Source organism: Nomascus leucogenys, chromosome 2 (genome assembly GCF_006542625.1).
Source record: "Nomascus leucogenys isolate Asia chromosome 2, Asia_NLE_v1, whole genome shotgun sequence".
NCBI lineage: Eukaryota > Metazoa > Chordata > Mammalia > Primates > Hylobatidae > Nomascus > Nomascus leucogenys.
This window is the reverse complement of record NC_044382.1, coordinates 109,057,395-109,075,726: the sequence shown is the minus strand read 5'-3', so window position 1 is coordinate 109,075,726 and position 18,332 is coordinate 109,057,395. Positions and strand designations below refer to the sequence as shown.

At 34.9% G+C, this 18,332-nt stretch overlaps 1 protein-coding gene across 1 annotated transcript in view; it reads left to right on the top strand.

Moving 5' to 3' along the window:
* The window catches only part of ST8SIA4 (ST8 alpha-N-acetyl-neuraminide alpha-2,8-sialyltransferase 4), a 94,507-nt gene extending 76,449 nt beyond the window's left edge, over nucleotides 1-18,058 (top strand). The window contains 1 exon segment of the mRNA XM_003279973.3: nucleotides 17,112-18,058. Coding sequence (XP_003280021.2) covers nucleotides 17,112-17,394 — 283 coding nt within the window. The 3' untranslated portion in view covers nucleotides 17,395-18,058.
* Nucleotides 18,059-18,332: the final 274 nt, after the last annotated feature.

Below are 18,332 nucleotides of genomic sequence, written 5' to 3'. Positions count from 1 at the left end.
TTAGAAATCTTAAATCCAACCTATGTTTCCATCTAACAGAAAAGCTTTTGATCCATAATGAGCCACTTTCAGGAATTTTCAAAGAGGTATTGCTTTTTGAGGTCTCAGAGAAGGAAAAGTGGAGCTTGGAGCCTGCAAAAAGCACACTGACCCTAAGGAGGACCGGAAAGTTGCTTTCTCAGGGTGCTATGAGTGAATGTTTTGGAAAGCTGCTTGCCTGGCACAAAAGAGGAACTCTGAAAGGCTGACAGAAATGTTCCTCATTTCAGCATGTATCAATTTATTACTCATCAGCTCATTAGGGTTTTACACGGTGGTTGGTTTATGCGGGCCCCAGTGTGTAATGGACCCAAGAAGTGAAAACTTCCCCAGAACCCCAGGCTCTCCCAGGACAGGTAATTTACTTTCCAGTGAATGGTAGTGGACTCATGTTTTGTAGTTGCAATCACAGGTTTGCTCTGATTAGTGAGATGTCCCAGAACTGTAAATGAGAGTGTTTTATTTTTGCTTCAGTATATACATTCTGTATATGCATAGCTAAGTGGATATAGAAATAGATTTCAGTTTGAAATTTGAATTACTTAACCAGTGTTTATCAACAGTGTACAGTACTGATGTTGCACATGGCATCAGGGAAAAGTGCTACAATAAAACATAGGAAATCTGTGATCTTAAAATGCACTTTGCCCTGTTCTTGTAGAGCCGCGGATTGTTGCTGTGAATGTCAGTGCTATTTAGGGAGGAACTAGAGTGACAAAGATACATCCTTGATTTCTTAGAGTTCCCTGTGGCCACACGTGCAGCTTGTCTCTGAAGCCAGGGAGGGCCTGATTAAATACAGGGCCCACCCACTGTGAGAAAACACTCTGGCATCCCAGCTGCCATTCATAATGTGAAATCCAGGATATGACCTGTCAAGATGAGCCACTTCAGCATATTGTGGCAATGCAGCTGTCACTGAGATACATAAGTCTCCAGAGGAAAGCATTCAAACTGTTTCCATGGTGGAATGAATACAAATGCACAGCAGCTCTAGTCATATTTGAATGTGAGTTTTTTTCAGCAGGATGGTCCATATTAAATATGCAGATGTGTGCCAATGACCCCAGTACCTCTTCTCATCTCTGATTGCTGAGCATTTTCTGAAGACATAATTCTCTTAGTTTGTATCTGAGATGGGCAGGGAACATTTGTAAGCCATACAGAGTTAAGATACCCAGTTGTTGTCCTTTTTCCTCAATGAAGACAAAATTGTTATAGATTATCCATGACACATCTGAAAAAGAGATGTTTTCACAACGCAGATTTAAGTTATTTTATATTTATTTCTTGATATTGAACTTATTCTCTTCAACATTCTTACAAATGTATAGTGCTAGCAACACATTTATAATAGAACTTCAAAACTTCTAAATTGTACCATTAGTATCAGGAGAAGCCCAGTGAATATAATTAGTGATTTTATAAGTGTTTTTCTAATAAGGAATTAACATATATCACCTTACAAGTGTGCCCAAATAAATGGTAACAAAAACTTGGGGAGGAAATTTCCTTCCTATGGGATGTGTGTGTGTGTGTATACACACATATCTGAATAGAAAACTGAATATATAAATTTACATATGTGTTATATACATTTACAGATAGGATTTGATGTGTTAATGTATTATATATCTGTTTATATAAATATAATATACAACATATAACTATATATGTTATATAACTATTCTGAATAGGACACTCATTGGGTATTTACTTTATTAATTAGAATGAAATGATATATTACCTAATGATACCCCGTAACAATTCGTTTCACTTGCTTTTCTCAGAAACTCTTGATTTTAATAATTCATTAATTTAACAAGTATATTCAAGCTTGCTATGTGAAAATGTTAAGTATATAAGTGTTTCTAGTTTGTTCATGTATAAATTTAGAACTTGCATATCTCCAAATACCTGTAGTTCAGGATAACCTTCAGACCTTTACACTTGTCACTTCTTCATTGCACTGTGATTTTTGTTTTTATATTTTTTGGGGGGCCCCAAGTACCTGTCATATTCCCCAGATGGCTTAGCCATCATCACTGGCAGATTATGAATAGTGTTTTACATTGAACAGATGTAAGCAATTTGTAATTTTTCCCCTTTCTGAACCAGCTTTGTTTTGATGAATCAACTGGAAATTGAAACTTAAGTAGAACTTCTGTTTGAAAAGGAGCAATGTTTTCCCACATTGGCATATGTAGTCAGCTCTTAAATATAGAGAAGAAACAACGAATAGGGGAACTGGCCAGGGTGTGTGGCAAGAAATACTGGAAGATCATTACTTAGCATTGCCATATAGTTCCAATTTCTTTATTCTATAGAACCACATAATAAAAAAAAAAAATTTAAGTTGCTCCAAACCAACCAAAAGTTCATCAGGTTGCCTATGTTTCTATCCAGTAAGAATATTATTCAAAAGAACCAGAATTCTGCAAATACAGTAAGAGCTGGGTGGAAAATGTTTAAACAGGAGATGAAAGAAATGACTTATAAATCGCCCTGATCCAGCTACTCGAGAGCTGAGCAGGAATGCGTAACTGGGGCGGAGCTTGTGAGCAAGATCAGCCACTGCATTCAGCCTGGCGAGAGCGAGACTCTGCTCAAAAAAAAAAAAAAAAAAAAAAAAAAATATCCCCTTGACAAGGATGTGTTTGCTCTGCTGAATTGTATTTTATGTAATTATATAAATTATAATTGTATTTTTTGACCCTAATAAAGGCAAGTCAAATTAAGCATTACTGGCAATTCAGGGTTAGGATAAGCTCTCTACAAGCTACAAATTAGGTGAATAATCTCTCTACAAGATACAAGTTAGGTAAATAATGACAAAAATATCTACCTAAGACAGACCTTAATTATATGGCTAGAAAAGGTACATTTATTTATACATTGATATCCTATTCGTAAATAATATATATTTTCCTTACAATAGCCAGTGGCCAGACCTAAAACGCCACTTAATGTCCAGAGTTCAGTCATGGTCCTGCACTTTCAGAGCCTGTTTCTGACCTGATAATTCTTGCAGTGGAAAGAGCAATCAAACTGAGTATCCTTCGTTTTCTTTAAAGTCTATGAGAACAATCTAATTGGCAGTTGGTCTGGAATAAATCTTAATTATTGAACACTTGCAAATTTGAAAACTTCATATGCTACAGACAGAATTTGATAACAAAAATGTCAGCTATCCAACACAGACACTAATGCACTTCTTATTTCTGTGCTCATTACTTAATTTCAACATCACTGATATAGAAAGTTTAATGTTGGCCAGGTGCGGTGGCTCACGCTTGTAATCCCAGCACTTTGGGAGGCCGAGGCGGGCGGATCACGAGGTCAGGAGATGGAGACCATCCTGGCTAACACGGTGAAACCCCGTCTCTACTAAAAATACAAAAAATTAGCCGGGCATGGTGGCGGGTGCCCGTAGTCCCAGCTACTCGGAGAGGCTGAGGCAGGAGAATGGCGTGAACCTGAGAGGCGGAGCTTGCAGTGAGCCGAGATCGCGCCACTGCACTCCAGCCTGGGTGACAGAGCGAGACTCTGTCTCAAAAAAAAAAAAAAAAAAGAAAGTTTAATGTTAATATATAAAATATAATTCAGTAGAATCATAGACCATCCTCAAAGTTTCTTTAACCCTTGCTTCCAAAAAATAAATAATTAAATAAATAAATAAATACACATGAAATCTCATGTCTATCTTTAGTAATATTTGGAATTGCAAAATAAATTAAATAATATGATTTGAACCCAATCAAAACAACTGTATTTATTATACTTCTTCTACTTATATCCCACTCTAGGAATCTATGTTTCTGTGACAGTGAATAATCATTGGTTCTAATAATCTGGTAAAATCTCTTATTTTTATTACTTTTTTAGAGACAGAGTCTCATACTGTCACCCAGGCTGGAGTGCAGTGGCATGGTAATAGCTCACTGTAACCCCAAATTCCTGGGCTCAAGTTGTCCTCCCACCTCTGCCTCTCCAATAACTAAGACTACAGGTTTATGCCACTACTGCTGGCTATTTTTTTTTTTTAAAGACAGGGTCTTGCTATGTTGCCCAGGCTGGTCTCACACCTTTGGCCTCCAGGACCCTCCCACCTCAGCCTCCCAAAGTGATGAGATTGCAGGCATGAGCCACTGTGCCTGACCTAAGGATCTTGTTAACTAAGTCTTTTGTATAGGCAGCCATTGGAGGAACTCATTAGGTGTATTTTCTTATTTGATTAAGGAACTGAATGGGATGGCTTACCTTGCCCCCCACCCCCTGTTTTTTTAGATACTGTAATTTAAAATTCCTTAGATATATAACAGAGTTCCTTAGTTCCTGAGTTTGCTTTGATACACAATTGTTCGACCAAAAATAAAAAGCCTTTTTTTTTTATGAATGTTCAAAATGTAGGATCCTCTGGATATCCCTTAAAGAGTTCTCATAAATTTTATGGATTCGTAGCCTTCTTCCAAAGAATGAATTAAGAAAGCAACTGAGCTATTTCAGTTTTCTTTTAGTTAAGTAACCCCATTAGAGATACAATGTGAGGTTTCTTAATATTTTAAACTTAATATTTCCCCAATATTTTAATGCAGTTTATACTCTAGCACTCTATACTTCCTTTTTGAACCTGTATATACCCTAGATTCTTCTCTTGCTTTCTGCATTCTACAGGTATTACATGCATTTTAGCAGTTTATACATGAAATTTGAGTCATCCTACAAAACAATATTACATGAATGTACTAAAAGAGAAACAGATGGTCAAGAATACTGTACATTTCTTCGTAAACCAACTCCCACAGATTGCCTTTCTTCAGATTTTTTGCCCAAGTAGAACCAATCATCGAACAAGTGATTTGAGAGGCTTTATTATGGAAATATTCCTCTTGAACAATAACAACAACAAAAAGCCATTTCGATCACATTTTCATTTTAAAGAAAGTTATATTTCACCCTCTTTATTGTTATAAAGTCTGAGTTAATTATCCCTATCAACTTATATTCTTATTCAAAGTGTCAGTAAAAAAAGTTTGTGACTCTCATTCTTGAATTTCTATTACACATGTGTAACAGAAAGAAAACAAATTGTATGGAATAAATGTTTGTCTTAGGCAGTGCCTCTAAATTTAAGTGAATTTCATGATTGCTATATTGAGTTGAATTGTATAGTCCACATTCTAGATAGATACCACATGATCAGTTTTCACTGCTTTCTAAAATGTATCAAGTCCAAAAAAAGTAACTATTGGAGTTTTTTGTTTCTTTATTTGTTTTGTTTGGTTTTACCGGATAATTTTCAAGTCCTGGTTGTATAATTCAGGCACTAGTTCGTTAAATTATTTAAACAAAAATAAGAGTTAAATGAAACTGAACTTCAATTTGTTAGTTGAGTGTTATATGAGCTTGTATTACTGGAAAGGAGACCCCATCTAGACCCCAAGAGTGGGTTTTTGGATCTCACATAAGAAAGAATTCACGGCAAGTCCGCAAAGTGAAAGCAAGTTTATTAAGAAAGTAAGGGAATGTAAGAATGGCTACTTCATAGACAGAGCAGCCCCAAGGGCTGCTGGTTGCCCTTTTTTATGTTTATTTCTTGATTATATGTTAAACAAGGGGTGGATTATTCATACCTTCCCTTTTTAGACCATGTAAGACCATATAGGGTAACTTCCTGACATTGCCATGGCATTTGTAAACTGCCATGGCCCTTGTGGGAGTGTAGCAGTGAGAATGACCAGAGGTCACTCTCATCACCATCTTGGTTTTGGTGGGTTTTTTTATTTGTTTGTTTGTTTTTGAGACGGAGTCTCGCCCTATCTCCCAGGCTGGAGTGTAGTGGCGCGATCTCAGCTCACTGCAACCTCTGCCTCTCGGGTTCACGCCATTGTCCCGCCTCAGCCCCCTAGTAGCTGGGACGACAGGCGCCCACCACCACGCCCGGCTACTTTTTTGTGTTTTTAGTAGAGACGGGGTTTCACCGTGTTAGCCAGGATGGTCTCTATCTCCTGACCTCGTGATCCGCCCGCCTCAGCCTCCCAAAGTGCTGGGATTACAGGTTTTGGTGGGTTTTGCTTGGTTTCTTTACTGCAAACTGTTTTATCAGCAAGGTCTTTATGATCTGTGTCTTCTGTTGACTTTCTGTCTCATCCTGTGACTTAGAATGCCTAATCGTCTGGGAATGTAGCCCAGTAGGTCTCAGTTTTATTTTACCCAGCCCCATTCAAGATGGAGTTGCTCTGTTTCAAATGCCTCTGACACATGTACATAGGTATTGTGACCTGACTTTGTTAATGTGATTGCTTCGACATAATTTATTAAATTTCCTTTACATATCGATTAGTAATTTACAGTGAACTATTATTTGTATGTTATCATTCAATTCTTTTAGCATTCCTAAAGGGAAGATGTTTTTACCCAAATTTATAGATCAGGAATCTGAAACACAGACATTGCAAGGACTAGCCAAGGCTTAGAGCTTACACTCTGACGGCTGACTCCATTCTAAGTCCTAGTATTTTTCACTGTACCGAAGTTGTTCAATAGGAACATTAACGTTATTTTAGAAACTTTCTCTACATTAATGTTCTTGATTCGGCAACCATTTTATAAATGCAGTTTATAAATTAAGTGATTCTGCCTAAAATGTGTTGAAGGTATCACCGTTGATTCAAACAAAAAGTAAAGGGAGGAAAATTAGCAATGGTTTGAATAGACTGACATTTCACCAAATAGAGATTGACATGTGGAGGGAAAAAACAATCCAGGTATTTATTAATATTTGACTAATGAAAAATATTTCATAGCATCTTGTAGCCCTTTAAAGTTTCAGGGCTAAAAGTTTAAAGTTTTTCTCTAATTTTGTGGAGCAGAATTTAAACAGTGGCTTTGTCATATAATTCAAAACCCAAAGCCTGCCACCTTGACATTGTCTTAACATTATTCCTTCATGGAGGTTTTCCTCAGCTGGGAAGTTCTCTTTCGTATATGCTCATGGAAAGCCCTTTTCTGAGTGTTCAATTTATGCCAGGGACAAGGAAATTGTCTAAATGGGCAGTTCCTACAGTATCTGCCCTTTATGGCAGGAATAAAAATAGAGAATAAAGATTTATATTTGTCTAACCCCCAAATGCTATTAGTTTGATACTTGCTGGGAATGCTTTTAGGAACCACTTAGAATTTGCTTATGGCTATCTTAATTCTACTCATTTGCTGGGATTTGAGAACTCTGATCTTCGACTGATGTTTAGTTAGTGTACTTTGATAGCAAGAATGTTACATTATTCAATGGAATATAGATCACATTTGTTGGTCCTTACTTTTCTTGAAATTGATTTTAGCATAACTATCTGGGACATTAATGTAACCTGACTTATTGATGTAAACTGAGCATATCCATTTGTAAATAGTCCCGATCAAGCTAAAATAAGATCATCAGACCATTAGAAGAGTTGTTTATATTTTGTTGTCATAGTAAAATTAACTTTTATTGGGAAACGAACCTCATATAGGCTGGGGAATATGGAAGTATATTCTCTAAGTGCCCCCTTGGACTGTATGTTAATGTAAAGAAAAAATTTGCATGGATAAACACCTAGATCATTATCGCCTTCCCTATCTAACCCATTTTTACTGAGCTTTAGGATTACCTACACCACTACCACCCCTTGTATTTTAATGCTTTTTTTTCTTTGTAACACTCCATGTCCTGTGATAAATGATTGCACTGTTTCCTTTCCGTCTTAGTAAGAAAAATGTAGTTTCCATGGCTTTTGATTTTCAAAAAGTAATCTGATCTCATAAGAGCACTTAAATGTTAACCTAATTTAACTCCTTCATCATGCTTCAGAAGACCATCTCTTTTCTATTTTTCTAGTATTTCACTTTTTGTATGTCACCACTTCTTCATTCTGCAAGTTTAGATTATGAGTTTCAGTTTTTACTCAGAAGGATTCAAAGTGAAGGTCATTAAAATAGTAATGGATTAAAAGAAAAGGTCATTAACATCTGTGGTTTGACATCTGTTTCATATTTTACTCTACCTCCAATTTGCCAGCTCAAGATTTTAAGCATTATCTTTGACAACTCCCAAAAGATATTTTACTAAATGCAGTTATAATCCATCTATTATATGATGCTTATTTTTAAAATTCTTCTTCACCAAAATCTAGCCCACATATGATTATTTAAATCACTCATGTAGTTTGGGAGTCATCTATTTTAATTCCATTCAACAATCTGACATGGTAAATAAAGTCTAGAGTATTCTCTCTGGTTATTTTTGTTTAATTTTTCTCAGTTTTCAGCAAGATTCCATTTTCCTGTGACTTCATTCTCTTACATTAGCTTTAGCTTTGAAATTGTAAGGGGTCATTTTATAACTTTCAGATAATCAAACATTATCAAAACATCATGTTTTATATGATATATACAATTTTATATGCCAATTAAAATGAATAAATCTGAAAAAATACATTAATTATGAATTTGTTAGGAGAAAAGATGATATGACCCCTAGTTACAAGTATTACAGGAAAGTGGAAATTATACTGTAATTTTTTCAGTAGGGATGATCTTATCAAATAGCTCTATAATGCGATTGAAGAGAAATGCTGCATGTTATGTCAGATAAAGTAGGGGTAGTTAGTATCTGCCAGCAAGATGTAAAGATTAGACTACTGCTGTAGTTGGATGAACTCCCATGTTCCTTATTGTGAATTCATGCTGCTTTTGACCATATAGAAGTGAATGTTTTAGACATAGTGAAACCATTATTAAGATCCTCATTTTGTTGGTGAGTAAACTGGGTCCTAATATGTTTAAATGGTTTGACCAAGATCACATCATTAACAAAGGTAAATCAAGGCCAGGCTTCAGTTTTTCCAATACTTTCCCACTATTGAATATTGTAACTCAGGGATTAGCAAGTCATGAGAATGCTCTGTTTTATTAACACTACAAATCTCTAAAATACCAGCAAGAATAAATTAAATAAGCATGCGTTAAGTACCTACTGTGTATCCAGCATTGTGTTGAATATGAGTGAAAAATAAGAACCTCATTTATCTCTTCTGTTTCTATTTTTATTAGAAAATGTTAAACATTTATATTAATATGTAATGAAGCTATCTTTACAAAGATATCTTTGTAAAGATAGCTTCCTTACTCCACTTTTTCTCTTTATAAATGGTTTACTCCATTTTGTCTCTTCACAAACGGAATAAACAACTAATACCTGGAAATGTTTCTCAGCAATTTTTTAAATTGAATTTTCTTGATCAAAACTCATGAAGCTACAGGCCAGGAGGAATATTTTCTGTCTCTTCTGCAGTCTGCAGCGTACTGGAGCTTGCTTGTACTGGCTTGCAAGATCTCATTGCACCATCTCTTCCCAATTCAGTGTTTACTGATGTCAGGTTGGTAGCTTGAAATCAGCCATGATGGTAATATTTACCTTTTTTTGAGTGTTCAATTTATGCCAGGGACAAGGCAATTGTCTAAATGGGCAGTTCCTACAGTATCTGCCCTTTATGGCAGGAATAAAAATAGAGAATAAAGATTTATATTTGACTAACCTTCCCAAATGCTATCAGTTTGATACTTGCTGGGAATGCTTTTAGGAACCACTTAGAATTTCCACAGAAATTGACAAATGCTATATATCATTGAACTGTCTCCTGACACCCAGTGTCTGCTTTTAACATTCACCAACATACCAATGTACAGCTTGTTGACTGAGCAAAACTGGATAAGCTATTTTACTTCTTGAGCCACAACTGCATCCTCTATGAAGTAGGGATGATAATATATTCTATTGCGTATATTGTAATATTTTATGAGGATCATGTGAAAGTGGTTTGGAACTATATGGAGTAAAATTACTAATATCACAATAATGAGAGTTATGTATTCACTAAATATGAGACAGTTGGCAAAACCAACATAATATAGGTAGATCTAGAATTTCTTAACATTGTATCCATACTTGATGTGACAATGTGCATAGACAGATAAAAAGAAGAGGGGTGAAATTCAGAGCTAAGGGCAAAGCCTTGTTTCTCTGATAGACGTCAGATAACATACATCGGTACTGAATAGAATTTAGTGATCACTGAACATAAAGTAGTGTCTCCATTCCTTTCTTCATGCCATGAGTCCTTTATGCCTCTGATGAATTAAGCTTATAAAGTTTGATAAAGTATTGTCTGTACGTATACTATGAAGATCTTCTGCAGAAAAGATTTTCTACTTTCTTTTTCTCAGCTACTTGACACAGACCTCTGAATACAAAGGGCACATAGAAAAAAAAATTAACAATTGACCTCTTAAAGTTACAGACTTCTGCTTTCATTTTAATAATACTTCAAAATACCTTCAGAGGCATCATGCAATTCTGCATGGAAATTCTTACCCTTTGGTACAATGTCATTGCCTTTGTCATTTGCAATGTGGTTAAGTAAAATATATAGTGAAAGTACAAAATTGTCTTCTGACTTCAAGCACTTTTGAGAGTGTACATGGGAAAAGTGGGTCCTTTATACTAGTCCTCTCTTATTTACCTTTGAAAAAAATTCCCAAAAAGCTTCACACATAGAAAAAAATCCCTATTGATACTGGCCTGTTAATCACTATAACACCATACAGATCATTATTTATTTTTTCCACCAATTAACTCCATGTTGGAAATGATCCTAAGGACTTGCTATTCCAAGCTGAATGTGCTTAAGTAGCTAAAGAATACAATTTTTTAAAGTTAAAATTAAAATAGTTATAGCCAGATATATGTGAGCTTAACTCTTGGTCCTGTCACCTACAATTTCTGTGACCTTCAACTGATTATTTATCCTTTCTTGCCCATCACCACCAAACCTCAGTGTCCTCATCTATGACATAACATCTACTCATAGGTTTTTGGTAGGATTAAATGAAAAAGCACCATATATAGAGCTCTTTACACTGTCTCTGGCCCATTATATACTCTCAATAAATTATTCTTATTGCTACCTCTTAGTAATTGCTTATCTTTTTATCCCTAGGTTTACTCTTAGCTTGCCAAATCTTGTTAAATATGTCTGTCTGTCCCTTTATTTATACACATTAGAAGAAGATTTAAGATCTATCACTTATCGTCTGTCTGGCATACTATAAGGATTATTTCATGGCAGAGTGAATTATTCTCAGCAAGTTCAGTGCTGGAAGTTCCACTTTTATTTAAGAAATTTACTATCATCCCTGCTTTATCTGACAAACACAAGCCATCTCATAATCTTAAAAGGTATCATGAACTGTACCAAAATAATTTCAAAATAAAATTAACTTGTTTGTGCTTTATGTAATATACTGCAGACTAGAATACAATGAAAGGACTATTTTAACAGTAGGGAAGAAAACAGCAGATACTCCATTTCAATATGTCCAGGGATGACTGCTCTAAGTTTCATGTTATGTAGCTGACACACATACACTCCTCATAAGAATGAATGGACATACTGACAAATGTGAATGATGGAATCTCAGAAAACATACATTTATTTACTGCTCCATACTGTGATTTTTTATGGGAAAAATAATATCATCATAAATGGTCTCTGTTAGCTTTCCGGGGTGACTCTAGGGTTGAGTGTGCAGATATGTCCTGCAAAGATTGCTAATAGAAAGCCAATTATTTGGCCGGGCGCAGTGGTTCTTGCCTGTAATCCCAGCACTTTGGGATGCAGAGGCGGGCAGATCACAAGATCAGGAATTTGAGACCAGCCTGGCCAACATGATGAAACCCAATCTCTACTAAAACTACAAAAAAAAAAAAAAAGTACAAAAAAAAAATTAGCTGGGCATTGTAGTGGGCACCCGTAATCCCAGATACTTGGGAGGCTAAAGCAGGAGAATAGTTTCAACCTGGGAGGCAGAGATTGCAGTGAGCCAAGATTGCACCATTGCACTCCAGCCTGGGTGACAGAGCGAGACTCCGTCTCAAAAAAAAAAAAAAAAAAGCCAATTATTTTATAATATCTCAAATTACTGTAGACTGGAAGAACCAAAAGACATTTTTTTAACCCTTGACATAGTCTTCCAGTGGAATGAAACACAAATCTCAGTTACTGGAAGATAAATATGAGAGGAGAAATAGAGGAGACTCCTTAATTAAGAATATAAAGGTATATTTTGTTATACACTTCATCTCACATTCCAGATAGAAGAATTTCTGGGCTTATTAGTGGAAACTTTGCTTCTAATATAACCTTAAATTACAACTGTTGGCACAGTGAGATTCCATCCTTGATATTCAAATTCTTCTAGAAATTGTCACATTTGATTTTTGGAAGAGGAATAACATTTTAAGAGAAAAAACTATTATTATTAGGTTGGTATAAAATTAATTGCAGTTTTTGTCATTACCTTCAATAGCAAAAACTGCAATTACTTTTGCACCAATGTAATACTTCTAAACTTTTAGACTTCTTTATTTAAATATAAACACAAACTAATATTCCTTGTTTGTCAATATATTGAATGTGAGCTCTCCTTAGTATCAATGTTGTTAAATATAACATTTTTGTTCTAAAACTGTGGTTGCTTGAGATAATCAGGTATTTTGACTTATCATGTGATTATTATCTGCTTTTATTGTGAGATAAAATCTAAAATATTACAGGATTTAAAATCAGTAAGCATTTATTAGGTACCTTCATTTCTTCGCAATGTATTACAACCTGAAGGAAGGAAAGGGAACAAAATGGTGAGGAGGAAGGAGACAAGGAATAAGAGTGTTTCACACAATTTCACGGAGAGAGAAGATTTGAAACTGCAATCGAATTTTATAGAGGAAACCCCAAAGCCATAGAATTAAATGTTTGTTTCAGAATTAAGGAAACATGTCCATTGAGGTTAAACGACATTACCACAATTGTCCAGCCAATAAGTAGTCACAGAAGGTTCCAAGAGAGAAGTGGGATTTGTGAGCAGGACTGAAGAATGATTGTTTTGGGATATGTTGAGAGCCAAGCAGTATTGCTTATTATATGTCAAGCGTTATGTTCTTTTACATTTACTCTCTCTTTTACAGCATTACAACCTTTCATGTTAAATATTGTTAACTGGGCTCCAAGGAAGTGAAGCAGCTTTCTCAAGTACTTACAAACATATCACAGATTCAAAGCTGTGTCTTCTGACTATAAATATAGCCTTCTATAGCACACTGATTTGGTGGGTAGAGACATTCCAAATTTTCAGTTTGTTTGAAGTAAGAAATTGAACTAATATGTTGGAGCAAGAGTATATAAGAGACCTCACTTAGCCAAAACAGAGCTTTCATGCTCTGTTTTGTATGTGAGAGAGTAATGAGATCTACAGAGGCTATCAAATTTATTAAAAAGTTATAAATTTTCTATTTACACATAAAGTCCAGAGTGAATGTTTCATACAACAGAAGAAAGTATAATAATAAAACAAAAGGGAAGGAAAGAAGGAAGGAAGGAAAGAAGGAAGAAAGGAAGGATGAAAGGAAATTAATAATATTAAAAATAAAACATACCCTCTCTGATGAAAAATAATTTGTATATGTCTATGTGTGAATGTAACATATATTAAGATCCAAATCAACCAGAGAAGCAAAAGGATGTTGCATGTTATAGCAGTAATTATCCTTATGTGGATGGATTATAGGTAATGTTTTTCTTACTCAGATTTTTTTTCCTTCAAATTTTCTACAAGGAGCTTACATGGATTTGGTAACTCAAAAAAATCAATTTACATAGAAAGAAATACATGTACACAAACTAAATTATTGTTTGAATTTAAAATTTTGCTAAATTTTAAACCATAACATGTACAGTTGGGATAAAAACTAGAACATGTTATACTGAAACAGTGTGAATATTCCATTATTTTATCAATGCATTATTTTCAATTTAATATTTTTCCTAATGAGGTTGAAACACGTTAATATTCTATTTTTGATAGACTCCATAAAAATTTGCAGTTTTCAAATATCAAATTGTGTATAGGTAGATACATTCAGGTATGGATTTCAAAATTGTAGTCTGGGCCCCAGCTTTTTTTTTTGAGACGGAGTCTCGCTCTGTCGCCCAGCCTGGAGTGCAGTGGCGCAATCTCAGCTCACTGCAAGCTCCGCCTCCCAGGTTTACGCCATTCTCCTGCCTCAGCCTCTCAGAGTAGCTGGGACTACAGGCGCCCGCCACCACGCCCGGCTAATTTTTTGTATTTTTAGTAGAGACGGGGTTTCACCGTGGTCTCGATCTCCTGCCCTCGTGATCCGCCCGCCTCGGCCTCCCAAAGTGCTGGGATTACAAGCATGAGCCACCGTGCCCGGCTGGGCTCCAGCTTTTAATGCTAATAAATATTATCTAAACAATTATGCTAACAGAATTAAAAAGAATATCTATTCTTGTCCTTTTCACATGTGGAATTTGTTACTGGTTTAATACTGAATTGCAATAATTTAGATTGGCCTATAAAATTTCAAACACAACATTAGGTTGATAATAAACACAAAATACAGTCTTATTGACTGTATTTGATCAGTTCTGTGTTTTTAAATTTTTAGAAAGTTATTACTTATTGCCTGACTTAGTGACCTGATTTAAGGTATTTTTCAACTTATCTGTTACATATTGATGCCATTTATTAAGGTGTATCTTTCTGTGACACTTTTTAGAAATCAATAGGATAAGTGGCATTTATTTTGTGTTGTCTCTTCAAAAATGTCCTGAAATATTGATGGTATATTTTTCTTTGAAATTATTCAAACTGTTGCAAATCAAATATCACAAAATTTATTTTTCTGTTAGCATTTCTAAAGCTAAATTGAGTCAGTATTTTAACTGCATAGATTGATTTATTTAGAACAAGACCACAAAAAGTTTTTAAAGTCACTGTACTCATTATTTTCAAATAAGATGCTTTGCAATCACAGTTTCATTTTCAAGACACTTCAGTGATATTCTATTTGTGGTATCTCATGAGATGTCCGGTATCAAAAAAGTTGGAGTGACTGCACGTCTCTGACACCATTTTAAAGCCAATAATTTTGCCTTCAGCATTTCTAACATTGTAGTTACTTATTTGTATTGCATGTAGAAATTGCTTTAGTATTTGTCAGTGAGCAACCATAGTTACATGAACCTCGAGGAAATCTCTCCAGAATTAGGAAATGGAAAGCATTTATTGATAATAAGAAGTTTGGAGTTTCATACAAGTAATATAGCAGCATTTTTCTCACTTTAGAAATAATTCAGCATGACCTTCATACTGCCAAATTATTCCTAATCATTGACTTTGCCTAATGGAAATATTCTTTTCTTTTTGGCTGATTTTGAATTTGCTTGGCTTACTTTAAAAATTTATAAATAGATAGATTTTTTTTTTAACTAACCAACTCTATCACCTAACCTCTGTAACCATACATATTCACAATACTTTCACATAAATCACATTCACAATACTTTCTTATAATCATTATTTCATGTTAAAAAACACTTGTTTTCTCAGAGCCCAGAGAGCTTTAGGCCACATCATAGTTTCTTCAAAGCCTTCAAAGAAGTTTGACTGTGCTCCTTGCATTAGAATCACTGTCTATGGTTTCTTCATTATGTTTATAGTGTATAAATTATGGTTTTGCTCATTCAGTTACTTTGAGTTATGAGAAAATTCCTAGATGTTCTTCTCTGAAAATTTCTTATAAAATCTTCTTTACTAAGAACAGACGTTCTCAAAACAATTGTGATAATAAAGGGTTCATAACACATTTCATAAGCTCAAAATACTTAGCCCACAGCCTTCACTAAATGAGAAAAAATAGAATATGTGTGAGGCCAATCCTCATTCAGAGAAGGGAGAAAATGAAAGACAAAATATAGAATTATGATGGCCCGGTATATTTTCCCTGTTTTGGATGTTTCCAGTGAAGTTTGAAAGAATAAATTTATTTAAGGAAGTGAAGTAACATATCACTTTAAGGTTTTTTCATAATCAGTACTCTAGATGTATTTTATCTCCCCTGGAAAGTTTTACAAAGGTTTTAGAGAAAAAGAAAATAATATGTGAAATCTAAAGCAAGTTTTTAAAATACAGCAACAAACAGGATCTAACATAATATTCCCCTTATGTTTGGAGGGCAGAGTACGTATCTCTCCAAATAGAAGACAATAGCAAAAACAAAATAATTTTTAAACTTATTAAGTTTTTGTGTTTATAATTGGACAACTTTGAAAGTAAGAGAAAAATCCACATTCTTTCAGCTGTTTTCAAAAAAGATCATTGTCCTTAAGGAAATGAATATGCCAAGAAATATTGGAAGTCTCCTTCCTTCCAGAGATGAGAGTTTGCGTGCTTTTCACACCAATGTTTGACAGTAATGATGGATTTAAACATTTTGAAGTACTTTATTGCCTATAAAGTACTTATCAGCATTGAAATATATTTTGTCTATCTCACAAAATGTTAAATTGCATAACTGGAAAACTATCAATTATTCTACAACTTTTTTTGATTGTTGTTCTTATGCGAGTGGAAATAAGGCTTCTAATTTGCTTTAGTAAACTGTGACTTGGAAAATTGGAGCTGAATAAATGAGTTGATATAACATAGATAAAGCATTTATTTCTTTGGATTTTTAATTGCAATATCTTACATTTTGAAAATCTATAGGCGTAGTTTCAAACTTTTTTTTCCAGGAGGATTACTTAATCTCTACCCAATTACCATGACTTCTGCAGTCATATTTAATCCTTTTTGAGAAGATTTTGCTCTGCATGTTATATAAATGTTTGCTATTATTCATTTCAAAGGTAAGATTCTACAGTAATATTCACCTACATTCCAGGTCCCCTGGGTATTTATATGACCTCAAGAATAAGAAAGAAAATAAAGGATAAAGAAGAAATAAAATAAAAGCATCAAATTTTCTAAATGCTTGAAAATATTTCTTCAGTAATTCTTTAAAATATTATTCATAAAGATACCTTTTAAGTTTTCTGCATTATATACTTGCTATAGGATATGCTCTCTGTTTCTCTAAATTCTTCCCTTCTTGATTTTGTTTTTTGTTTTTCCAGTTACTGGCTGACCAACAAAGTTCCTATCAAAAGACCCAGCACAGGTCTCCTCATGTATACACTTGCCACAAGATTCTGTGATGAAATTCACCTGTATGGATTCTGGCCATTCCCTAAGGATTTAAATGGAAAAGCAGTCAAATATCATTATTATGATGACTTAAAATATAGGTACTTTTCCAATGCAAGCCCTCACAGAATGCCATTAGAATTCAAAACATTAAATGTGCTACATAATAGAGGAGCTCTAAAACTGACAACAGGAAAGTGTGTAAAGCAATAAAGCACATTTTGAAACAAACAATATGCACTTCTTTTCTGAAGATGCTTCCGAAGATTTGAAAATAGGATCCAAAACACGGCTGGGTTTCAGCATCCACCAATGAACTGAAAGGTGAATAAAGGACGTTCATGAGAAATCGACTACCAGCTGATGAAATACCTGCAAAGTGCTCTAAAAACTAAATATTTTGACTTCAAGGGTCCTAGTAAGTGCCACTTCCACTAAGAATACAGTTTGAATGTATAATCAGTAGTGTTTACAAGATCCAACAGTGCACTCATCATTAGTTAACAAAGCAAATGTGTTCGTCACTGTCAGGCTGCCCACAGCAACACCAAGCACGTTAGAAGAGGAACCCCAGGAACACAACTCAGACCTTGGGAAATTAAACCATCCTTGTCAGCAGAAGCCAAGATGGAAGCAGTTTGAGCAATGAAATCCGTAAGATTAAACAACTCAAGTAAATGCCTTCAGTCAGGACTCTGAGTCTGATCATGAATTTTATGTTTTAATTTATGTTTTTGTTTGTCTTCTGGAATCTCTTTTGGTTTGGATATTGGGATGCTTAGAAATCCTTTCTGAGATACATATGAATGAGGAAATAAACTTTAAGTAATTATTTTTAAAGTTCTTATACTTTTTAAAAGCTATCACACAAAGACTTTTTTTTTTTTTTTGTCTTGCTCTGTTGCCCAGGCTGGAGTGCAGTGGCGCGATCTCAGCTCACTGCAAGCTCCGCCTCCCGAGTTCACACCATTCTCCTGCCTCAGCCTCCCAAGTAGCTGGGACTGCAGGCGCATGCCACCACACCCGGCCAATTTTTTGTATTTTTAGTGGAGACAGAGTTTCACCGTATTAGCCAGGATAGTCTCAATCTCCTGACCTCGTGGTCTGCCCTCCTCGGCCTCCCAAAGTGCTGGGATTACAGGCATGAGCCA